Source organism: Falco peregrinus, chromosome 12 (assembly GCF_023634155.1).
Source record: "Falco peregrinus isolate bFalPer1 chromosome 12, bFalPer1.pri, whole genome shotgun sequence".
In the NCBI taxonomy this organism is placed as follows: Eukaryota; Metazoa; Chordata; class Aves; order Falconiformes; family Falconidae; genus Falco; species Falco peregrinus.
Window position 1 is genome coordinate 19,905,943 of NC_073732.1, and position 24,919 is coordinate 19,930,861.

The window sequence follows — 24,919 nt, forward strand, 5'->3', positions numbered from 1 at the left end:
TGTGATTATTTAACAATGGATGCAAGAAGAGCTAAATCTGTATTCTGAAAGTTGAGCATCATGCTAGGGATGTTTTTTCCTAAAAAAAGCACGTCCAATACATGCTACTTAGGAGAAGCATTTGGCTCAAAACCACAGAGCAAAGCCAAGAAATAACCAAACTGAATATATCTGCACTAGAGGTATTGCCCTCTCAACCCACTAACATTCATGCCTCTTCCCATCTCTCTCAGCACTGGTTAGTTCACCTTCAGCATGCATAAGAGTTGATGAGGAACTGTCCCTCCTACTCTACCTAATTTTGCTCAGCTGATTCCTTGCCCTGGACAATGGCTGCAGTGCGATGAACTCGTCACTTAAAGCAACTCTGTTGGAGTACATCTACAATTGGACAGAGAAGGGATGGAACATACATGTCAGTAAGTAGCAGCAGTAATTTTCTAAGAGAAAGACACAGGACAAGACATTGTTATTTAAGTGGAATACACACCATATACAGAACACAAGCCTGGTACCTTCAGGGCAGCTCCTGGGATCATCACGGCCAGCTACTGTTTGGTAGGACCATTCTTACATGTACCTTAACTTTCACACTGAGAAAAAAGGCCTACACACTTTTAGATCTATGCTTCACCAGTCATCTTTATTCAGTATTACCTTCTCCCCTCAATAGTGCTGTTTTACCCCACAATTTTTTTTTACCCCAAAATTTACATTTTGATTCAGATTTACGTTACTGTCCACTTCCTCCCATACGATTCTGTAACAGGCCTGAAGTCAGAAATGACCCAGAAGCTACTGCAGGGCAACGAACCTAAGTCAAACACATGAAGAATGCATTTTCTTCAAGGCCAGCAAAAAAAATCTTGGAACACACACACACAAATTACACACATACACCTTATGTGCATTAAGAAAGGTAAAGTTAAACAAATTCATCCCTTTATAAGACTCAACTCATACTTGTCTGTCAAATTTTTCATATACTGACTTCCCAAAATGGAACAGAGGGGTTTTTTAAGTTGTTGTGACACAACAATATTTATATTTTAAAGTTTATTAGCAGAATTTCTTAAGTGTTTCTCTCTCACACCAGTTAAATTTCTTTGCTATCTCACGAATAACTTAGCTACATGTAACATCTAACTGATGAGAGACAGACTGACTGTTGATGCTATAACCTTACACCGAATAAGAGATATAAACTCAAGTTCCTTATATACTGAGTGAGGTAGAAGCCTACACATACAATGAATTCAGAGCACTAAGTTGGGCTACTTGCACAACTTGTGTGCTCTTAAGTTTCTGAAAAATTAAAACAATACAAGCAAACATTTTCAGTGGAGAAACCTGTGTTTTGCCCACTGCTCCTGGGAATATTTCAGAATTTAAATGATGGTGGACAGAAACAAACAACCTAACTAACTCTGATTTAAAAATCACTGACCGGTTCACGTAACAATTTATCTTGACTTGATAAAAACTTGGTAACTGTAAACTAAGGTTTTTCTTTCCTCCAATAGGCAAATACACTAATTTAGTCCTACAATTAAAAATAATTTAAAAGATTCATTATACAGAGGGTGTACCTACACTACAAGAAACGCATTTAAAAGGGCACATACAAAGTTTCACTCTTTCAATGACTTCCACAGAAAATTCCTTAGCATTTAGGACAAAGACATTCTCCAAACTCATTCTATCTGAAATTCGGAGTCCTTGCTCTGCTTTGAAACTGAAAGAAAAATATTTACTAGAATTTTTTTAAACAAATCTAATGAGACATAATAATGAAAGAAGCATTCTGTTACTTCTTGACAATAAATGTGGCAAGTTGGTCATCTGTTCATCTTCACTTATGTCTACTTTCTCAATCCAAGAGCAGCCGATGAAATTCATTGGAGCTGATTATCCCATTAAGAGTAAGAGTGGGAAAATCTCAACAGATTGAACATCAAGAAAAGGAACAAAAGGGAGCTTTCTTTTTGCAAGTACATTTTTAACTATGATTTCACCACCAGACACAGAGAAACCACTGAAAGGCTGCCGAAGCCTTTCTAGTCAAATCTGATTTTAGATACCTCGCCTTCGCAGTATCAGCAACTAAGTGTTTTCAGAAAAAAAGTGTTTTAGTAAACAAACCCTAATGCTGACACTGTCAAATGGTAAAGTATAATGGGAATAAGCGGGGCAGGGGGGCAGCTGACTAACAGATGCACAAAGCAAAAACCCCATGGCTATGAATCCAGCTATAGCCACAGGAAAGTTGTTAAAAGGCATTCATCAAGATTCCTTCTTAAAAATAACAAGTCCAACTGTGTCCTTGAGGACACAACCATAACGGAAGCAAACTGAACACTGAAATTCTTTAAAATCGATTCAGAAAGGAAGAGAATGCAACAAGAAGCATACAGATTAAGCTAGGGAAAAATTATGCAGGCTTTTTTGGTTTTAATTCAAGCACTTTGGGAACATGAGAAACCTCAAAAACCATACCAGTACACTGTGCCAAACAGAAACAGCTGATGTACAGGATGTACAGGAAGGAAGGAAAAGGGAACAGTTCAATAAATATTGCCACTAGTCTTTGAAGGAAAAACAAAAAAAGTATCATTGCCTAACTCTTCCTAAATCAAGACTCTTTAATCCCAAAAGTGCACTAACATTCAATCAAGAGGCTTATCAGGTCTAGTTGAACAGTCTTCTGAAAGCCGTAGTTATTTACCTTGGCTTTTAGCTACTAAATTCCAAGACCAGAAAAAGCAGCTAATATTCCAGTTTTGAGAAGGGACTAATGGGGCATTTTGGCTAGCAATAGGTTTGTTGGCATGTTGATCCTAGCCAAATTAAGAGAATGATTCACATGGATTTGTAACACACAAATTAGAAGGGTAGTGTAATTTCAGTAAATCAACATGCACTTACATCAAAGTAATTCCAAGCCTAGATGCTGAAGGTAACAGTACTGATGTAACGTAGTTAAGAGTTCTGTATGGCACATCGCTCAGTGTAATTTGGATTTCACAACTAGGACACCACAAAATCATTATGGCACACAAATGCACTAAAACCTGCTAACAGGTGGCAGAACATAACTGCATACCAGGTATCTTTGTCAACTGGATTCTTAAATCACTTTCACTTCTTCTTGGCCCTATGCTACTTGACCTCTCATCAATTAACTGGAAGAAACCAACATAATCACTTGCAGATGAGAAAAAGATGCAGAAGATAAGAAGTTATGAACATATACTATTTTGTTAACTGAATACAGCTGGGGGATTCATTATTCCCATACTTGGTAATGATGAATGCTGTGCTGGAATACTGTGTTCACTGGTGAAATCCAAAATTCAAGATGAGATTGAGGAATGGTGAAGATTATAGGAGAAACACAAGAATGATTAAAAGACTGGAAAATAACCTTTTTGACAAGAGATGCAAGTCCGCTCTACTTATCAGTAGAAAATTAACTTGATCACAAACCGTGACTAAAACAAACACCTGTTAATAGAAGGCTTTTCAGTTTAGCAGAAAAAGTATAAAAAGATAAAATGCTGAAAAATGAAACCAGAGACAGTAACTATTAGAACAGTTGGGTGACTGTTGGATGACTTCTTCATAACTGTCACTAAAAAAGAAGAAAACACTCCAACATAGATGAGACATTTACGTAAAAGACAGCCTAATTTCAACAGAGTGATTTCAAGGAGTTTTTGTAGCCTGTGTCAGGCAAAAGGGAGATTCTATTATCACAGCATATCTTTAGACCTCTTCTATGAATTTATGACAATGCCACATGGATCATTACCTTTAATTACATAATCAACAATCAAATACATAGCATATGATATAATCAAGAAATACTAATTAAGACAAGTCCTACTAGTTTTTAAAATTGTTTTCATCCCATTTTAAGAAATATTCAGTGTCAATTAGTTGAAGACAGAGCTTCTAATACCTAGACAAAAGTGAGAATGTTACCATCTTTAAAGCAGTACAAAAATGCGCAGTATGATATTCTCATACAATTGCAAGCTGAGATGCAAAAGACTGAGTGACCCCCTTATCAGTTAAATATAATTTCTTTGTAAAATGGTGTCCTCATTTTTGTAATTTTAAATTAACTATTATGTTTTGAAATGAGAACACTTCTACGCATTAAACATGACAACAATGAAAGAGGATAATTAAATACCACAGGAAAGTATTTAGTTTACAAGACAGATTTCAGAAAAATCGTTCCTTAAGCTATTATCAGGTTGGATACAAAAGCATAACATTACCTGAGCTTTTTCAGTACTTGTTGGTTGTAGATGTCTGTACAGCACTTTCTTCACAACATCAATAAACAAACAAGCAACTACTATGAGGATTATGGCAAACCAAGCAGAACCACTTGACAACAGTTGAACAAACACAAAGTACATGTCCTGGGTATGTAAAAATGGCCTGAAAAGTTAAAAGAAGTGGCAATTACTAAAAGGAACTTCTAGAAAGCACAGGCAGGCTCAAGTGTATCTTATTTTACATCAAGCAGCAAGTCTCTTAGGATGCAGTTACAACTGCATGGTGTGCATGAAGTAGTCTAGCAATGTGTTGGACCTGACCCACGAAGAAACTCTGGGGAAGTAGGGTACTAATCTTTGGAGGGAAATGTTCTGTTTTAGTTTTAAATTGTGTTGCAGGAAATCAATCACTATCCTGTCCCTCCAAGGCCGCTCTGAATCGCTTTACTGATGCAAACCCCAGCACCTTCATTTCTGTTGCAAACATTTACCTATTATATAGCATCTTAGGGAACATATCTACTTTTTAGAAACAAAAATGCCTTTATAGTCACAGGCTGTCAGAGACGAGTAATGCCTGTCTTTGAGCACAGGACAGCTTAGTAGCATTGCTCAAAATTTCTAAAAGAACCACCAAAAGCAAGCAGCCGCTCTATATTTAAAAATTTATTTTCCAACACCTGTCACAAAATTCAGAGGAAGACTGTAGAACATAGTACTTCAGTGTGTTTTCATAGCTTCATCTATCATATGTGCTATAGAGGGGGGGTGGGGGGGGGAGGGGGGGCGGGGAAGGAAATCACTTACCAGATAATTCCCCCATAAAACAAGGAGAATATGAAATAAAATACAATGGATCCCCAAGTAACAAAATGGTTTATCCATGTCCAGAAGTGAGTTTCTAGTGCCATCTAAAACAAAGATAACTTCAATGAACTTCCTTTTTCCCCCCACTTCACGGAGATTTATAAATACCAGTCTGAACATACTTCGAGAACTTCCATTAATTAATTCCAAGAATTAAATATTGAATATCGTTGTAACACCCAAAAACTACAACAAAAAACTTTAACCACCATTGAAACCAAACACAAAAAACACTTACCTGGAATCCTCAAGAATCAATTACTTCCATACACCTTTTGAATCAATTTTAAATTATTGCTCTATTTCATATTTGCCTATATATCCAAACACAGAGAGTAGTAAGTTTAACATCATACCTTCATCGTAACAGTTATAACCATAACGGTGAAGACCAAAGTACCAAATGTCCAGTTTCCAAACATCTAAGAAAATGGTTCAGCAAAGATCATGGAAGGAAAAAAAGAAACACCAGTTAAGAGCATTCACGGTAAGTTAAGATTCTTCTCAGGTCAGCTACACTAATGAAACAAGTCTGTGGACATAAGCTTGTGACAACTAATATCATGAAAAAGCAAGTAGGATAGAACACAGACTACTAGAAAAAAAACCAGAGCTTATAAGAGCAAAATTCACAACCCACAAGTCATCCTCCTTCCTTCTTGGTTCAGAACATATCACCACAAAGGCTACATGAATACGAAGAAAGTCCAAAACAGTAACATGAAATGATACGAAAATGAAGATACCCATTTGATCAGTTAAGTATACCCCCCCAACAGAACGCAAGTTCTGGGTGGAAGGTATTCATTAACGTAAGTGCAGAGCACTTTGAGTTTGAACATTTCCAGATCATTTTTAACATGCAGCATCACCTGAAAGTTCACTTTTTACCCCAAGCACAGTTTTAAAATTCAAAAATAATGGCGCCATTGTATTTTTTTCAAAGAAAATTCTAACGAAGACACTTTGTTTCAAGGCTAATACAAACAAAATCAAGCTTCAGTTCTAAAACACTGTATCCGTCAGTTTTGTATTCTCTTGCCTATGTAAATTAAACTATCAAAACTCTGAACAAGTTCTACAACAATAAAATCTCAGCTCTGACAATCAAGCAGGGATGCTGAGTTTGTCATCTATCTACACACATGCTACTCAGACGCTGCCGTTCTACAACAGGTCCAACTGCTCTGCTCCTGTAAGCAGTCTGGGTGCTGTAACTGAAGACGCTGCTGTTTCACAGTTACTTTTGCCACTGACATACTGAACAATGATCACAACCTCAACTCCTTATTTACTGGTAGCAAACTAAGCAAGCAAGGAGAAAGGTACCACATGCAGACAGGCAATCAAAGTCATCCTAGAGTTGATTTGTTAGTACAGCACAGAGGCATGGAACTGGGATTCGCACATTGTAGTCCTTGTTACAGAGCTCTGACAAAAAAAATCCCAACAGCCTGATGACAGATCTCACAACTGCTTTACTCATCTTTACACAGGGTACAAAACTGAGGCAGCCATAAGCCTGGCTTTACTGATAATTTCAAGCATCTTAGCTATAACATGTCTTCTGAAGCCTTCTATTTACTTTTCACATGGACAGCAAAGTTTAACAAAGCAACGTGCTTGCTGTTAACTGCTCCAATAATAATCCTGAAGTAAAATTAGACTACTGCTCCTGAGTGACCCGTGAAAGAAAGTGTCTTTGCTAACACTGTTCTCAATGGCCACAGAGTTAGAATGCAACACACAAATGGATTCTTGCCACCATTATATTTTTGAACACATAGACACTGTGGATGCTGCATCTTCTAATCCTGTGAAGTAACAGATACAATATTTTGTATCTCCTCCTCTTCTAAACTCTTACCATTTGCCTGTTAGGTTTCAATATCTGACGACATGCACAGCATGAAAAAGGGGGGAGAAAAAAGAACTAAAAGATCAAGTTGTTGCACAATGTGTTGAGGTAAACCTGACAAGCCACCAGCATTAACAGATTATTTACAATCTCTTCTATTCTGCTTTGCTCCAAACTGAGAACTTGGAATGAAAATGTGAGGTCTTGCACTAACACTACCCTGTATCACACATTCGTACAAAGTGATCACTTCTTGAGGACTTCTTATGAAAAAGCACTCAGCAATACACAAGTTTTTCTTGTCCTTAACTTTGGCTTTTTCAGGCACACATTAGATTTGCAATATACTTTATGCACAGCAGGTATTTCACTGCAACACACAGTTTACCAGTTCCAATAACCATCTTTCAGCAAACACATGAGAGAGAAAGAGTAACTCAAAAAAAAGTCTTAGCATTTATTTGAAGTCACCATCACAGAAAGCATGAGAAGTCAAAGGGCATCTGAAAGATTTACTTATAGTATGCTCATTCATAAAGTATATTTTTAAAAAATCTTGAGGTTAATTTATACAAGAAACCAGTAAAAGAACTTTCTCCACCAAGTCTAAATCAGCACAGTGGTCTTGGTTTATAGAATATAATCCGTTCCCCAAACTAAACATCTACCACTAAATACAATGAAAAGCCTGTTCCTGCCTTGTGGACATTTACTAAGCAATTCTGAAGTGAGGTGTTTTGACAACTAAGACAGATGCAGAGAAAATGCACTGGATCCGTAGTGTAAAATTACTTCATTAGAAGAGCACCAAAGATCCTTTACCAATTTACAAGAACTTCAAAGTCACATACCTTGTAACAAGTAACAAGAGAGGGCACACACATACCTCAGTTGTAAGAGACATTTTAGTCTCAAGCATAACTACGTTAATGATCTTATCAAACATCTCATTATGAAATGGGTACTGCCGCTAGCTGCACCACTCCCCCTTTACTGCTCCTTTCCCTTCAGGGATGCCACCCACCACCAGTTCACATACTTTCTGATTTTAGTCACTCAAGACAATTCTGGCCACTGTCTGTACATCATTATATGGAAATCCTTTTTTTGGCTAAACTTCTTGAGCTCATGCCCATTCCCTATCAACCGGGTGACCACTGTGAATACAACATGATGCTATTTTTGTAGCTTGTGCCATAACTTGCAACTCTACCAAGCCCTACACGAAAATCAGCAAGCACTTCGTATCAGTAGTAGGAACGGCATAATGAGAGAAGCAAATATGTTTTGGTATCACTACCCATAATAGTTTTATGAGGAAAGAAATCAGTATCTGATTACTCTAAATTGGGTTAACTGACTCAGGAAAAAATTGAGAAAGTGGGCTTGTAATGGTTTCATCCAACCTTTATAGAGTTTTTTGTGTATGATTTTTCCTGTGAACTTCAATTTCTTTAAAACAGAAAGTGTCAAATTAGTATTTGATGATTTCATTAAGTTACTGTCCTTAAAACATGCACTGAATAAAAGTTAAAGCAGCTTGCACCACATACTCTTTAAAATTTCTGAGTAATTGAAATAATACATCTTCAGAAGAAGCTTTAAGACTTTTGGCAACTTTCAGATTTAAGCCTAACTTTCTAACAGATGCTAAAGAGAAGCCACCGTTTGACACTGCAGTTAAGTCCAACTCATTTTGAGTTCTGAATGAATGAATATTAAATTCTCATTTACTGAAGTTATGATGTACGATTTTGACAACACCAGTACACAAAATAAAACAAAGTTGAAGACAACCATAATACATTTATTTTCTTGAAAGATATGTTCTTCATGGACATACACTTTCTGACAACGTCTTACAGCTTTCCACACTAAGAAATGTTACTGTTGATAGCGCACATTAATATTTTCAAAGCATCTTTGGTAATTAAGTAGTTCACAAAAGTAAAAAATATTACATTTTTCTGAGACAAGAGAATGTTAAAAAAAAAAGAAAAGAAGTATCAGCAAAAATATAGTGACAGAATAATTCTTATGCTATTGTACCTGGCCATTTCCCAGCAGAGAAGTGTCTTCTCCCATCAGAAGATACGAGCCATAAAAGAAAACAAATGCATGAAAGAAGCCCAAGATGGTCCAGTAAAGAAATGGTTTAAACCCCAGATGGGCATTTTTACTGATGTCTCTGGAGAAATAAAAGAGATTTTGGATTTTAGATAGTCTTTATATAACCCATCAGCTATTCACATTGCATGACAGCTACTGCTTTGAATAAAAATGGCTTTCAACTGCACCAAGAAACATTTAATGAACGCTGACATACGAAAAAAATACATAAATCACGGGCAAAAAAAGAACTCTGAGCTCTTATGATTTGCCTCTGCTTTACCAAAGGGATCACCAGTGGCAAGGTTCTCCTTAATGGGTCAAATTCAGAATGTCACTAACTAGAACTCTTCTCCCTAGAGGTGGAGTTGCAAGAGGAAGAAAAAGCCACATCTTATGATACTTGCCCCTTGCTTTGCTTGAAAGACCTTTAGGAAATGAGAAGCATCTAAGAGACATCTCTTTTTTACAAAAATACGTACTTTTTTTCTCCATAAAGCAGTATGCAGTGCAATACGCTACCACTGGGAGGACCATCTACTTCTACAGTAAATCACTTCCCCTCTTTGTAAAGCATTTTTTGTGGTGATTCCCCTAACCACAGTGTTCTAGTTTTTCATTTGTGTGTCTGACTGATCTTCTCCTCCTACATGTAATGGAGGAAAAGGCTGCCAATCATGTAAGCTGGCCAAGTGCTCAATTCTCTTCCAGTCTTAACACAACTGACATAAAAAGATGCTTCTCTTATAATACTTAGTACTAACTTTTAGGATGAAAACTATGTAGCTGCAGTTCTTCAAGATAATTACCAAAAACTGCAGAAGTTACAGATCAAAATACTGTACGAACACATAATAGCAAGTTCAGACTTCTGCATACGCCACTGTTTTTCTAAATTATGTGCTACTATGACAACATATTGAAGATATACATACCGATAGAGCACAGGTTTACTCTGTAATACATGCGGATGCACATGCTGTTCAAAAAGACTGTATATGAGAACAGGCAAGGAAGTGAAACAAATATTGTACAAAGTCAGGTATACACTGTCATAGAGCGTCTGAAAATAGAAAAAAATTATTTTCAGTCTTGTAAAGAAAAAAGTTGTTTATTAAAATTTATAAGCACACTAATAGCAGCAACAGATCATTAATTATGTGAATTTACTAGTTAGAAAAAAAGCTATAATCACATAACCATCGAGCAACATCAAGCTATCAAATTCGGAAAATAAAGCTGGATATTTATTAAGTGTAAAATCTGTGCTGTTCCTGTGTAGTTCTTTCCCATTTTTTTAGTTATTTACTCCGAGTGTTTCATACACATCTACCAAGACAGAAGGCATCCAATACTTACTTGTTGTGAAAACAAACAGAAGAACTGATATAAAAATTGTGGTGTAATAAAGCACACATTCTGAAAAATGAAAAGTGAACGAAACAGTTAATCCTCAGTACAGGCCTCACAACCCTAAAAGAAACTGTTAACTCTTACAAGCTGGTATAAATACACAGGGAGAGAATAAAGCATTTCAGCATTTTACTTGGCAAAATGAAGCATTATGCTCTGCTCAAGGGCGTATTTTGTTCATGCTTTGGGACAACAAACTGGAAAAAATATAAACTTAAATGTGCTTAACAGAAACATCTCATTATGGGAGTACAAGCAGTATTAAAGGAGGAGAAAATCCATCCATTTCCCCCTCATTTTCTTTTTAAGAATTTCTTTGCAAAATAGTTTCCACACTTCACTGAAGAAAGCCTGTGCCCTGCACACACAACTTTTTGCATGGGAGCAGACAAAACAGAAACCAAAACCTAACACCATGCTGTTATCTTTAAATGAAAGCAAACAACAAAAGATAAGAAGTGGTTTCATGGCCACTGCTAGAATCTCTGAATTTCCTTTAAGATAGTGAATTCTGACTTCTTATCAAAACTGATGATCAAGGAAAAAAAGAAAAAAAGGAGTGGCATGCCCCCACTGCTCTCTCTAACATCCTGCTTAAGCTCACCCTTGCTGCTCCCTGCCCACAGCTCCCAGGCAGGTACCCAGAGATAACTCAGTCCCTGGTGCTTAATTTCCTTGCAGCTTTCACCTGAGGATTTCTTAAGTCAAGGCTGGGACTGTTAAGTTTTCTTAAGGTGAGCCTGCTAGCAAAGAGCACGCTCTCTCCCTACACACTTTCTGTAGGCCCTTCCCTCCCTCAGCTATCTCCTGTGCTCCTCTTCCTTTAAGAAAGATGAATGGATTTGGTTCATATTAAATTAATCAAAAAAACCCGTGATACTTATACATCTTGCTAAAGAAACTCTTTAATTTCAAGGTAGTAATACTGCTTTCATAGAGCAAACATGTCTGCCTCTCAGCCTCCAGAAACTCAGTGTGGTATTTAAAAACTACTTCTAGGTGCAAGTACTAAACAATTTCACAGTTAAACTACAGCATTTGGTTGTGAAACATTACAAAAAAGCCTAGAAAACATGTTTGAACAAAGATATTTAACCTGTTCCCAACAAAAATCTTACATCTGAAATAAATTTCATGCTGGGAAAAGATTACACATTTTTCCATTAACTTACTGGCACTCTTTGAAGACTTACCTTATAAAAAAAGTACTGTACAAGGGTTGCTATTCTAATATAGTAAAAGTGCCCATGAACAAAAAGCAACTTGGAGAGGAATTTAAACCGTGCTATTGCATAGTCACTGTTTCTTACAGCTTGTCTTCCTTCCTTACCCATGATTCCTGTAATATTTAGGAAAGAAAACAGATTAAACCTTATAAAAATTAAGGTTTAAAATACCCAACAACATACACCTGAAGCTACTCTTCTGCACTTCAAGGTTATAAAGACTTCAGCATCTTTCAGTTCCAAAAGAAGGCATTATTCCTGACACTTAGAACTAAGGGAACTGCTCATTTGATGCTGATTCAATTAAAAAAAAATAAGTCCTAAACCAAGCAAAAACATTAGCAATCCAACATCAGTTATAAATTTACTTAGTATGTTTTACTTAAAAGAGGTTTTTCTTAAGAGTACTTTCTGGGAATAATATATGACTCAACAGCAGAATAAAAGAAATGCTGTTCTTACAACAGTAGTTTACTGAATCTGATGGGCTGACAATGCTTGTCACTCGTCACAGCTGAGCACAAATTTATTTCTAAAAACTATTATTATGATTAGCCTAAGCATACACAGAGAATACAAAACGGTCTTTTACAGAAGAAAAGTGGCCCAGGATTCCTGAAAACCAGACACTTTGTGTTGGTTTTTTGGGTGGGGTTTTTTGTTGGGGTTTTTTTGGTGTGTTTTGTTTTGTACTCAGTTACATAACACAGCAGAAGAAAGTCTGAAGAAGGTCCTAGCCAGATAACAGAAAACGGTATAAACAAAGAAAACAACGAAGCTTAGCTGAGAATAACAGTCTCTCTCGAGATGTAATGAAAGCCTTCTCCTCAAAGACAAACTAGACACAAATAGCGTTTCTACAGTGATACAGATATGGTACAAACAGAGGCAGTTTAGTACAGAGAAAGTTTTAAACATCAAAGTTAGTTTACCCAAGAACTTAGAATCTGACAGTGCCTATAGTTAAGATTACCACTTCCAATATCCTAAGCAGAGTACTTCTGACATTCTAGTTACAGAGAATCTTTGCTGTTCTTAAGGCAGCATTTAAACAGGATCTCTGATTCTTAGCAGACTACACAACAAACCTAAGACATCTGAAAGCAAACAGCCTTAAATTTTAGATTTCGCTAAAAGTCTGCTACAACAGATGACTCTGATAAACACCCTGTCATTCACAGGTCCAAAAACATTAGAACTTCATCTGTTTTAATATCTACTAAAATTTCCATCTTATTTGCCTTTGTCTCTTCTGACAAAAGAAAGTTACCTATGCCAACATGTGCTTCTTGTATCATGCTCACATCATTAGCACCATCACCAATTGCTAATGTTATAGGTTTCTCTGGAGACGTTTTTAACAGTCGCACTACCTGCAGGAGAAAAAAAAAAGGGCAGAATTTTTTCAGATTAGACAGATAGCCCACCTACAAATCATGCCACTAATTCCCAAGTATCTTAGTACCTACCTGTAAATATAATTAATTTGTTTTATGAATGTGCACGCTTGTGTAAAAAACTTTTTTTTGCACATCACATGCACAAATGCATTGCTCCTTTAGAAAAGCTGCTTGCTTTGGGGCACAAGCCCTATTTAAACATTATGCCTGCCTTATTTTGCTATTCTTACTTAGATGTTTTTACAACTCTTAATTTGGTGCTTCATCTTACAAAAGAGACAAGTAAAAGTTGGAACTGAAAATTTACTTAGGGAGCAATCTAGATTTAAAGTCCTTTGGCAGACATGCCCAGATTCTTCACATTTTCAATTAATAGAATTGATCAGTGTAAAAGAGGAATCTGAAAAAAACCCAATGTATTAGCTCAAAGATCAATACATGCTGTTATTATGGCAAATTGTTTCCTTTTAAAGAGACTTCATTATCACCAATGGGTATTCTCATTTGGAAAAGTCAAAAAAGATAAGCCAGAAAGAGGAAAAAAATTGTTCACATACAAGGCTCTACAATCCCCAAACAAGCAATGATATCCTGCTCTATGCAGAAAGGAAATGGATCTTTAATGTAAATGCCAACAATATTCTAAACAGAAAGAAGTTAGCTGAGGCTTTTGGTTAATGAGAATTAGTAATTTATTAACCTTGCAGAGAGCTCAAACTAAAGGTAAAGGCTTCACTAACTCAGTCATGAACGGGTTGCAAAGGTAAAAGGTGTGAATGCAGATCCAGAAGGCTTTCTAAAACCAAAGCATTCAACTATGAAAAAACACTGCATTTTCCCCCTGAAGGTCCAGAAAACCCCAAGTGGAAATAATCAGCAGAGCAACAACTGCCTGATGTAAGCAGACACAAACAACTGTATTCAAATAATTGAGTTCTAACTGGCAGTGTCGGTACATTGATTCACAGGAGCGGTAACTCGCTTCCCACAAGGAACACAACAGTGACTGAATACAGTCTACAGTTCAGAGAAATCCACCCGATTGTGGGAAAACATTCCCTAATTGCAGGTATTAATATTCAAGTTTAAAGGTTCCCCATTCCTAAGGGGTAATTATTTCAAGTACATTTAGCATTAGATCTTAGTAAGCGGCCTTGAAGAGCCAGCAAGGGTGCAGTATGTCACCCAGATCAGTCCTCGTGAGATACCGAAGACTGTGGTAATTCAGCCAAACATCTACGCGAAAAGGTCAAGACAAATTCTCTGGCAAATTTTAACAGCAGCAATCAGCAGCAGCTCTGAATGACTGACTTGAAAGATGTTTTAAAAAGGTTTCCGAGCCGTAAAATATACATAAATAAGCAGTGAGACTTCTAGCCATGTATTAACTAAAGTTAAAAGAAAATATTCAGGAAATACTAAGCTGAGTTCCAGTTAACCTTAAAGTAAATCTTAAAAAAGGGTACCTGCAGCAAAAAATCAAATGCAAGGCTAAACTGCCATACACTTCCCTCCCACGTTATACAGCATTTGTCTCGGTGATTTACATACTTCAGTATTTAAAATGAAAAAGTCACTGCCATCAAAATTAGGTTTTACTGTACTTCATGACAAAACACAGGAGATAAAGAAGATTACCTGCTGGACAGAATAAGAATTAAGGAAAGCATTACTGGCTGCTATCTGCCAAATTTGGCAGTACAAAACACATTATAAATCAAGTTAAATTACAAAATAAGAACAAGGACACAACATAGACAAATGACTACACCTTAAAGAGGGGGATGGCAAAAATTCCAGCTAGAGAAGTGTATGCTAAGTGGACACATTCAACAAATTGGTTTTCTCATATTAGTTACAGACAATTTCATTTTAACATTTTATTGAAACTAGTATTAACTAAGTTTTATACACAGCTGAACAGTTGTATAATGTGATTCTAAAGACTGCATTAAAAACCTAGCTAAATGCTGGAAGCAGGAAAAGTGACCTCAGAACAGGTTACTCATGCTACAGTAAACCAGCCTGCCCTCTTTTACACATCTAGTACCTTACATAAGGGCTTCCTAGTGCTTTAAGGTAAAAAGGTCTTTTTTCCTTTTCTTTTTGACAATGTGTAAAAATAAGAGTGGGCAACAGTGTCCTTTCAGAGGTTTAGTATTACTGGAAATACGTGCAAAAAGCCGTGAAAGAATACAGGTAAGCTAAAAGTATAATAAATTAAGAACTACCGTAATAAAGATATACTATTGAGTATTTGTCAAAAGAAGAAGAGAAGCATAACATGAAGACAAAAAGTTTCAAAAGGAAAAAATAAGTAGGATAGCTTTTCAGGGCTCAGCTTTCTAAAGTAAAAAAAAAAAAATCACAAAATCTGAATTTGAATTTTATCTAACCTCTATTTGAGTAAAATGAAGTAACGTGAAAGAAAAATGGTCTTAGAAGAGAACATTAACGTAAACCTTCCCTGGAGACTAGGCCTCAACTTCCCTTCCCTTCTACTTCCTCCTCAAACTTGGGTATTTTTTAAATCTTTAGAGAAGCACATTTCTTCCCTACAGCTTAATGAATTTTCAGTTTAGTGTCTTTGTTTTGGAGAAGTGATGGAACAGGCAATGCAATAAGCCTGCAGGAGATCAGGATAGCTACTGCCTGACAGAACACTCAAGCGACTGATAAAAGATTAGCCTTGCACGGTGGCAGTATTGCGATTCTCTCCTCCACCCAATTGCATGTTTTCATAAATGCATATAGAAGCTTCTGAGCAAACTACTCTAGATCAACTGAATTTAACAAGGTTTCAGAAGTCACACAAAAAGGTCAGGCAAACAAACAAAGCAGTTCCAAAAATCCTTGCCACCTCAAAGCATGACAAAAATACTTGACAATCCTGATAATATTCTCACTTACCTTTGCTTTCTGAAGGGGTGCCATGCGACAGCACAACACTGCAGAACAGTTTTTGCAAACTTCCATGAACAGTTTTTCATGTTCCCTGAGTGCAAGAGAGAGGCTGGTCCCATCCACAACCAGTCCATGCTGGATAACGTGGTCTTCCTTTATTCTATTCAGGGACAGAAGTGTCAGCTTTGTAACAGCGTGATGGAAAAATTTAAATGTTTTGACTCACTATGTGGTTGCCCATACAATAAACAAAGAAGTTAGCCTGTTAGACAGACTGCTTCTTCAAGTCTGTTATTATATCACTAAACAATTTTTTTAAAAGGCAACTTCATGTGTTCGGCACATACCTCAAAGAGACTGTCATAAAAATTGAAAACAGAAGAAAATCAAGCTAAAATCATCAGTGAGATAGTGACATCTCAGGTTATTTTACCTCTTGGCTAGCTGCCTCAGTTGTTCTGCACACGTACTGTCTGACTTGTGTTGCACAAGCTCAAGGATGTTCATGGTTCTATGAAAGTGTCCACATGATAAACTGACACTAACAGCCGTTTCGTGTTTATCTCCAGTGAGTACCCACACTTTGATACCCGCCAGCCTGAGTGCTTCTATAGTTTCTTGGACTTTCTCCTGCAGTCTAGAAACAAGAAAAATCTTCAATAACCAATCAAAAACTTTACAAAAACAAGTAACTCCTGTTACTCCTGTAACCCCACTGTCACAATCATTTCAGACTGCATTTCCAATGTTGTATGTATTTTCAGAGAATCATAGTCTGACAGATAACATTCTGTTACCAGCAACAAAATGAAAGCCTTATGTAACAAAAAATGAACGTTAATCCTGCTAAGTGATCAAAAATTTGTAATAAGCATATCTTAATTTAGTTTAGGCGCCATGGCTGCATTTGAGAAGGTTTAGAACAGTCCACAACAATTACTACCTACTGCGGTACACGAAAAGCTTCTAAGTGCTCTACCTGTACGCTCCAGTGCACAATACACCCTCTGACTCACAGAATACACGCTTTGTAAAGGAGCTATGTGTAGAAGTTCTCCCAAGTAATCAGCCATTACCCTAAATATTTACTACAATTATTCTTTCACATACATTAAATCTCTCCTGATGAAGTACACTGTATGTCATTGTTACTAAGTAAAATCAGTTGGTATGACGTGTTTTGAATGCTCCTCAATTCAAAGGGTGCTAAACATACTAAACAAGAACAGCGCAGAATGTCTGGTCGTGGCAGGACAGTTTTTCATGGCACATGTCGTATTTCAGTTATAAATCCTAAACTCGCTATGTTTTTGAGTGTAGTTATCAGAAACTCCTTTGCATACTTGTCTTCTACTCCTGTAGCCCCAAGTAATTCCAGATCCCTTTCTATGAAGTTGAATACATCTGCTAATCTTTCTTCCCGTTGTTGTAAGGCAGTCCTGGCCTCATGAAGGCGTTTGCCAATTTCTTGATACTCCTCAGGTGTGAATCTTCTGTAGGCTATGCACAAAGTTCTTAGTCCTTTCTGTGAGAAAATAAAAGACTACATTCAGAGTAGACAAGATTCTGATCTAACAAGAAGGTGTCACCTGCAATTTGTTCTCTTCAGGTCACAAAGTTTATACCGGAAGAATTTTCTCCCAATCAGCTGGGCAAGCATCTGCACTTACCAAAGCAAATTCATCCACATGTATCCTTGTTTTGTCTATTTCTCCACTCTTACTACGAGGAAGAATGGAAGATTCTGCTCCCTTTGTGAACAAAAGCTTTTCCCCTAAAAAGCAAAACAGAACAGAAATTAAGAATACATACTATTTAAGAGGTTCTCAGCTGCAGCTTGTGCAACTTCTGGTCACTTACCGGAGGGACTCTCTACAATGACACTCATTCGTCTGCGATTTGGATCAAACTCCAAAACATGAAGCAATTTATACCTGTATTTTGTGTTTTAATACAAGAGGAAAGGGCAAGAAAACTTTTTTAGAAATAAATTTCCAAAGACAATTACTTATAAATACGTAACTTACCCCGCAGAGCCTTCCCCAAAGTGTCATTTTTTTACGGAAACTCTAAAAGTAATGCTACCACTGCTGAGCAACAGTCACTGTCACCGGTGTTTGTGCAATTGATTGCTTTTCATCACTTTATATATATTTAATTCCATTCTATAAAAATAAAAGGTTCTACCAATAGGAATAGCTTCCTGAACACCAGCTTTACATCTAGAGATTACAATCAGCTCCTTCCTATTCCTGTATCCTTCTATCATTGCTTCACACGCAACTTTGAAAACTACATTTTGTTTCTATCACTTATAAACAATCTACACAGTCAAAAAAGACTGTAGTTCCCTGATAGCTGGACTATTTTTTTGTTATAACAATAGTTTAGAAAATTAATTTTAGACATTTATATTTAAAGTAGTGCCAACTAACTGAAAAAGATCAAATGGATAAAAGATGCTATGACATACTGAAAATACACAGCTAATAATATTTCTACTAATTTTGGGAAAGTTTAAAATATGCAATTACATTATGCATACATGAGACTGACTCTGGAAACTTTTAGAGCTTAAAGGACAAACTGTAAGACTTGAATAGGCAATGCAGTTTTCCAACTCTACTACGGTCTCAACCTTTGAGGAACGCACAAAGATGTGAACTGTTACAATACACAATGACACAGAGTAACTCACAAAAAAATCTTGCATCTCAGTTTAAAATTGCTAAGGAATAAGATGCAAGCTGACTTGGAAGACATCAAGGGACAAGCATTAAAAAGAGCATGCTGTGGAAAAGCGAGGTTTCTTATGACAGAGAGGTTTAAGAGGAGAATGTTATGTTAATCTTCACTTTCCTGTCCTTCAAAAGAAACAAGGAATAAAAATGAATACCTTTCTGGTTTTCCAAGACTTTTTACTTCCATACTGTCCCCACTAGTTCCAGTAAATACTACTCCAACCCTACAAGGAAAAGAAAACACACATCAAATCATCACTTATAGACATAATGCCTACTGATCGTTGGGGGTGGGGTGAGAGAAGAAAGGAAAAGGAAAGGAGAGAGGCTCCTACACCCCACTACTGCACTCTATTTCTAGCGAAAATGAAAAATGCCCACTTTCTCCAATATTTTAATAGCAACATACTTTGACCACTGTGGTTCATAATTTCTTAAGGATTTCCATAAATATTTTAAACTGTCACTTTATGATATGCCTAGGGTTTTTGTGTGGCTTATTTTTGCACGTCTTCATAGTAAACTGACAGTGCCAGGCCCTGGCTTTACCATCTTTCTGAGCAATTTTTAAGGTTGCTTTTATTATGAATCGCCTGCCCTAGTAGGCAATTTCTACACTAGATAGTTTTGGCAGTACATCTCACCGGCTTGCAGCTTCAACTAAAGCTTTCTCATCTGGTGAAGAAGCATAATACTCTAACGGTGATATTATTCCATTGGCATGCCAGGGACCATCAGCACTATCTGTTTGATCTGCATTGACCTGCACTGTATGACAAAGACAAACTGCTTTCAAGAAGAGTTCTTCCTCTTTCATCTAGAAGAAAGAAAAAAAACTTTATTTGTAACATTCATTTATCAACCCAGTTTTGAACATACTTAATAAAAAAAACTGTTCTTAAAAATCTGCCAAGTATTCCAGGTTAAATAATCACATCTCAATGTGTTTAATATTGTTTGTTCAATAACATGCAATAACGTCAAACTATTCAGAAATTCCCATTTAAAAAAAAAAAAGCTAATGCTAGAAGACTATTTCTCTGAAATAAAACGCTTTCTATCTAGGATGCCTAATGGTGGGAAAAAAATGTGTCTTACCAAATTATGTCTATTTCCATCTGGAGAATCTTCAGAAAACCCCTCTGGAGTTAGTTTACCATTGACCTCTTGGTATTTTATGCCATTAATGGAACACTCCCGAAACTGCATCTCATTTTCAGTTAATGTACCAGTTTTGTCTGTAAACACATATTCTACCTTTTGTAAAATAAAAGAAAACACAGACTTAGAGTTGCATGTATTTGTTAGAAGAAAAAAAAAAAATCTTGACTCACACTCTTCACTACATACCTTTTTTTGATCATGTAAAAATTTTAATTTCTGTCATCAGATAATTACAGCTTATTTTTAAATTAATCAGAAATCAAAGCACAACCAATTAAAAAGTCTGCAGCAATGGATTTTATTATTAAAAAAGAAGAAGAAAATAGAAGGCAAAATCACCCCAAACAATGTATTTTTTTACTCTACCTGGCCCAATTCCTCATTGAGGTCTGAAGTATTTACTTGTGCTCTCTGGTTTGTTTCTTCATGATAGAGGTCAAGATCCCAGCCAATAAAAAAAGATCCAAGAAATTTCTGCATCTCAACAGTCACATAAAGTGAAATAGGTATGATAAAATTGTAAAGTACCAGAAAAGCAAGAAAATCTGAAATAAATCTCAGGATCTACAAGAAAAAAAGAGAAAATGTAAAAATTACTGCAGTCATAAGGTGCAACATGGTTATTTATGTTTCAATATGCATGAAAAAAAGACAAACTGACAGAGCTGGAGGAGACTAAGTCCCGTGTACATACGAACGAGAACACGCACAGTGACAATGCAGGCACTTGCAGGTTGCCCTAGTAACGTGCCTTCAGACTGATGCAATAAGACTGCCTTAAGCTGTGACTGGATATTTCAGTTCTCAAGGTCATTAATTTTTGTCCTTTCTACTGAATCTGTCAGGAGGGTTACCAATTCATATTAACTGTAATGCTGATCCTGTCTCAAAACAAGTCTCTTCAAAGAGACTGGTCTGAAAAAACTCATATGCTCTCCATTCCATCAAAGAGCACCATTCACAGGCTTTCCTCAGGAACCATAAATGGTGAAGGCAAACTGCTGATTTTCCATGTTGTCAGAGGAATCTGAAAGTATTCTGTATTGGTTTAGGGCAGCAGAGCGACAAGAGGGTTCCTGTCTACTGGCATTCCCCAGTGACATGGGTGATCCAGACTACACAACACGAGAGATCGTGTGGATTTCAATGACATAGACTTCTTCTATGCCTCTTCAAATCACTGCGTTCAACACATACGTTTCAGGTAAACAGCTATGTAACAGGGTAGAAATTTCTGTTTGTTAGGTATGACAATTTTAACAAACTCTAAAATGCAACATTACAGTCTCTCTGAAGTCTCTTTTTCATTTGCACAACAAACTTAGCATCTAAATTGTACTTTGGGAATACTTACCACCACTTGAATATTGAGTTAGGGAGATCAGAGATGAGAAAATGTGGGATACCTCTTTCAACTCTACCAGATATAGGTGTAGGAGAACATTTTGAAGAAAGGGAGTATAAAAGTAGTTAACAGCTTCCAAAGCTAAATAATGTCTGTTCTTCCTAATTAGGGAGTGTTGCTATAATTAATAAAAGTCAGCACCAACAATCAAGGTGTCTGACAAAACCTCAGGAAGTTCTGTGCCTTAAGAGATCTTCCAAACCAAACCAGAAAAGAGATAAAGACTGAAAGCGGTAATTCATGTAAGAGAAGATATACTGAGAAGAAGTGACAATTACTAAGGTTAGCAAATTTCTTCAAGCACTGTCTATTAAATAACAACCTGCACAACACAGGACAGACAACAGAGAATGCACTCCAAGTAAGGATGTCAGCGTATTGAGCAATGTAAAGCAGATTGTGGAAGTAAACAATGGAAAGAGAAAAACACAGACATGATATAAGGAGAGTGACACTGCAGAATAACAAATGGTTCTGTGTGCTCCTGAAGACAATGGTAAGGGAATGGAAAGAATGAATAAATACTTATCCTGATTCTACTCAAAACTGAAAAGGTTCCACAGACTAGTCTAACTTACGTAGCAACTACCTGAAGTTAAGAGGAGCCAAGGATTCACTTGACTGACCACTTCAAACAGCTGAAAGTGCGTTAAGTAGGTGCAGGTACTAAAAATAGAAAGTCACTAAACAACTTAAAAACTTTTATATTAATTTAATATTTTGTGACAGTGACACTTTTAAATAAGATTATTTTAGAATACATTGAAAAGATTTTGGTAACTGTAGTGATAACCTGAATTAGTAATTTCAGATGCTACACAGCACTGAGATAAAGGTATTTTTCCAGTCAAACCACAAAAATACTTTGCATGACAAGATTCTGAGAAAGTTGCATATTCTACTGAAATGCCAGTAAAGTCTTAACTCTCCTTGAATCAGACATTCTCTCACGTTACTTCTTTTTCCTTCCTGAACCACCACGTACTAACTGTAAATTTCACTCTACTTGTGAAGCAGACAGAACTCTACTGACTTGGGATTTGAACCTTTTTGCACACATGGCACCTAGTGAGCACTTTCAATTATCAACTCTTTGGGAGATGGGGAGGGTGTGGGTGTTAAACATCTGACACCACATCACATGTGAAAACTGGATTTCCAATTCTTCTGTGCTTTGAAAATCCCCTCTACTACTTAGAATCAGCTCCAGCCAGCTCCTGAACTGCTTTGGAAGAAGGCAGACTCATACAGAAACAAAAAATTAAACAGAACACAGAAAAATAGGAATGAATAATTAAAAAAAAAGACACTTATGACAACTGCAGACCTAAGGAACACTTCGAAGCATCCCTCCAATCTCTGCAGAAAAGTGAGAAGGCAAGCAGGAGCTTGAGCAAAATTACAGCCTGAAAACATCGAACGATCTCAACATCACAGAATGTCCAAAATGCCTGAACTGTAAAATCACTGCAACGCAAAGTGCACAAGGACAGCCATCCTCCTCCTCTTTTCATTTATGGAATGACAAAATATACCCAAAAGAATAATAACTATAGTAAGAACACAGAATATCAGACATATGTCTTAACAAAACCCAAAGTTTTTAAAAAGCCTGGCATTTTCATAAAGGAAGAAAAGACCAATCAATAACAGAGGTAAGATATTTCTACACAAGGGTGAGGCTACATAGGACTAATGCTCTCAAAAATACTGGGACAACAGCATACAGACTTGCAAGTGGATCACGGGGTAATTACATTTATATCCAAGAATAGAGACATAATAAATATCACGTTCAACATACAGTGGTTGAGGGTTCCTCAGATATGCAACTGGGTAGAATGACATTACCTTACTGCTGTTTCTTTCATGCTCCGTTTTTTCATTATACCAAGGCTCATCCCATTTTTCTTCAGCTTGCCATGCATACTTTAAAATAGTGCTCAGAATGGCTTCAAAGAGGAGAATCATTAGATAAATAATCAAAAAGGAATTCATGGACCTACAAAGAGGCAAATAAAAAAAGCAACCTCAATTTATTTTACTTAATCTATTGACACAGAGGCTACATGAATTGACCAAAAACTTAATGGACAATTATTTTTTTAAATGTATCCTGTGTTTGATATGGATGTAAAGTTTCTATGTGATGAGCAAGCAACAAAAGTGACAAGAAGTCCTACATCTCACTAAGATATACTCTACATATAGCAACATGAAGACTAGATTGAGGTGCAAGAATACCCCAACAGCTGACTTGTATCATACCTGTTGTTCAAGATTCTGGGAGCTGACTTATCCTTCTCTTCTTCCCCAGTTATCTAGCAAGGCTGTGAAGGCAGTACAAACCACCACACAGTGGAAACCCACAGCATCTTTTTCTCTAGTTAGAAGATCACTATCATGTGCATCTGATTATTTAACCCAGGCCATGCCATATCAGGATAGAGTCAAACTTGCCTCTACTCTCTGTAATGCTAGCCACACCAGCTTTCCACCCTTTGCTTTGATGGCTGAACTTTTCTTGTGCACTCTACGGTTCTGTTTGTATCTGGCAATAGAAGATTAATCAATCCCATGTTTGCAAAAAAAATGCTAGGGGGCTATCTCAGATTTTTTCTAATTGAAATAAAGGCAGCATATCAGAACTTCTTTTCCTGTTAAAATAATTCACAAGGTTGAACATATAAATCTCTATTATAGTAACCCTATCCTGTAACTATGAGCAAAATTTTTAAAATGGAACCTGCAACTTCGCTAGAAGCAAGATTCATTGCCAAACATATCTGGATAGACTATATCCTTTAAAATGTGTGAAACAAAGCTATTTTCCATTATATCAAATACTAGGATTCAGGACAAAGATTTTGAAGTGTTTAAGACTCCATTTCAATCCGTCCTCTTTACAGGCATGATGCAGTTTTACATTAAAGGATGCAGAGAACAGCAGAGGCTAGAACTGTTGTGAAAACCATCTCTGAGCATCTGGTTCAAGCAGCATTTCACCTATCATTACGTGATCTCCACATCTCAAAAACAAACCTCCCAAACTTTTTCTGCTTTAGCTCTTTTTAGGCTTAAGTATTTCAACTTTGCACACTACCGAAAGAATCGATAAAGGATGAAATACCAAGACACTGTTTTTATCTTTATAGCTTCCTACTGAAGGCAAAGCAGTTATGCTGTCTTCCCTTGCCTAAAACCTAGTGACGAGAGCATCGGGGTTTTACAGTTACTGAGGAAAAACTAAATTAAAACTACAAATAAGAAAGATATTAGAAAATAAACATACTTTTCTACTGCTGACCGTTTCTGAGATTTACTCTTGTAATTTAATGCCATCTTTGTCTCCATACCTGTATACACTGCAACACCTGGGAAGGAAGCGGGGCAGGGAGGGGGAATAAAGAGTTATACTTTATTTTTTGTATATATACAATTGCCAGAATTTTTCATTTTACGAAATATAGAATAAAATCAAGACATGATATTAATTTTCAGTACAATGGTGAGACAGTATTTTCTAAGCATTTGCAATATTCT

General features: G+C 36.6%; 1 protein-coding gene across 8 annotated transcripts in view; it reads right to left on the bottom strand.

Annotated features, from left to right (window-relative positions):
- Nucleotides 1-24,919, bottom strand: part of ATP11B (ATPase phospholipid transporting 11B (putative)) — a 72,890-nt gene that overhangs the window by 18,202 nt on the left and 29,769 nt on the right. For 5 of the 8 annotated variants that reach the window (XM_055817274.1, XM_055817281.1, XM_055817278.1 and 2 more), the window contains exons 10-29: nt 24,669-24,750; nt 23,228-23,378; nt 20,338-20,535; nt 19,906-20,064; nt 19,452-19,624; nt 18,963-19,031; nt 17,927-18,000; nt 17,737-17,840; nt 17,410-17,591; nt 16,500-16,703; nt 16,073-16,226; nt 13,033-13,135; nt 11,730-11,875; nt 10,483-10,542; nt 10,059-10,186; nt 9,064-9,202; nt 7,024-7,047; nt 5,513-5,578; nt 5,097-5,200; nt 4,287-4,452 (exon numbers count right to left, since the gene is read on the bottom strand). In XM_055817274.1, the coding sequence (XP_055673249.1) occupies nt 4,287-4,452; nt 5,097-5,200; nt 5,513-5,578; nt 7,024-7,047; nt 9,064-9,202; nt 10,059-10,186; nt 10,483-10,542; nt 11,730-11,875; nt 13,033-13,135; nt 16,073-16,226; nt 16,500-16,703; nt 17,410-17,591; nt 17,737-17,840; nt 17,927-18,000; nt 18,963-19,031; nt 19,452-19,624; nt 19,906-20,064; nt 20,338-20,535; nt 23,228-23,378; nt 24,669-24,750 (2,486 nt within the window). The remainder of the gene's footprint in view (nt 1-4,286; nt 4,453-5,096; nt 5,201-5,512; nt 5,579-7,023; nt 7,048-9,063; nt 9,203-10,058; nt 10,187-10,482; nt 10,543-11,729; nt 11,876-13,032; nt 13,136-16,072; nt 16,227-16,499; nt 16,704-17,409; nt 17,592-17,736; nt 17,841-17,926; nt 18,001-18,962; nt 19,032-19,451; nt 19,625-19,905; nt 20,065-20,337; nt 20,536-23,227; nt 23,379-24,668; nt 24,751-24,919) is intronic. The other 3 variants (XM_055817275.1, XM_055817280.1, XM_055817279.1) reach the window with 1 other exon arrangement.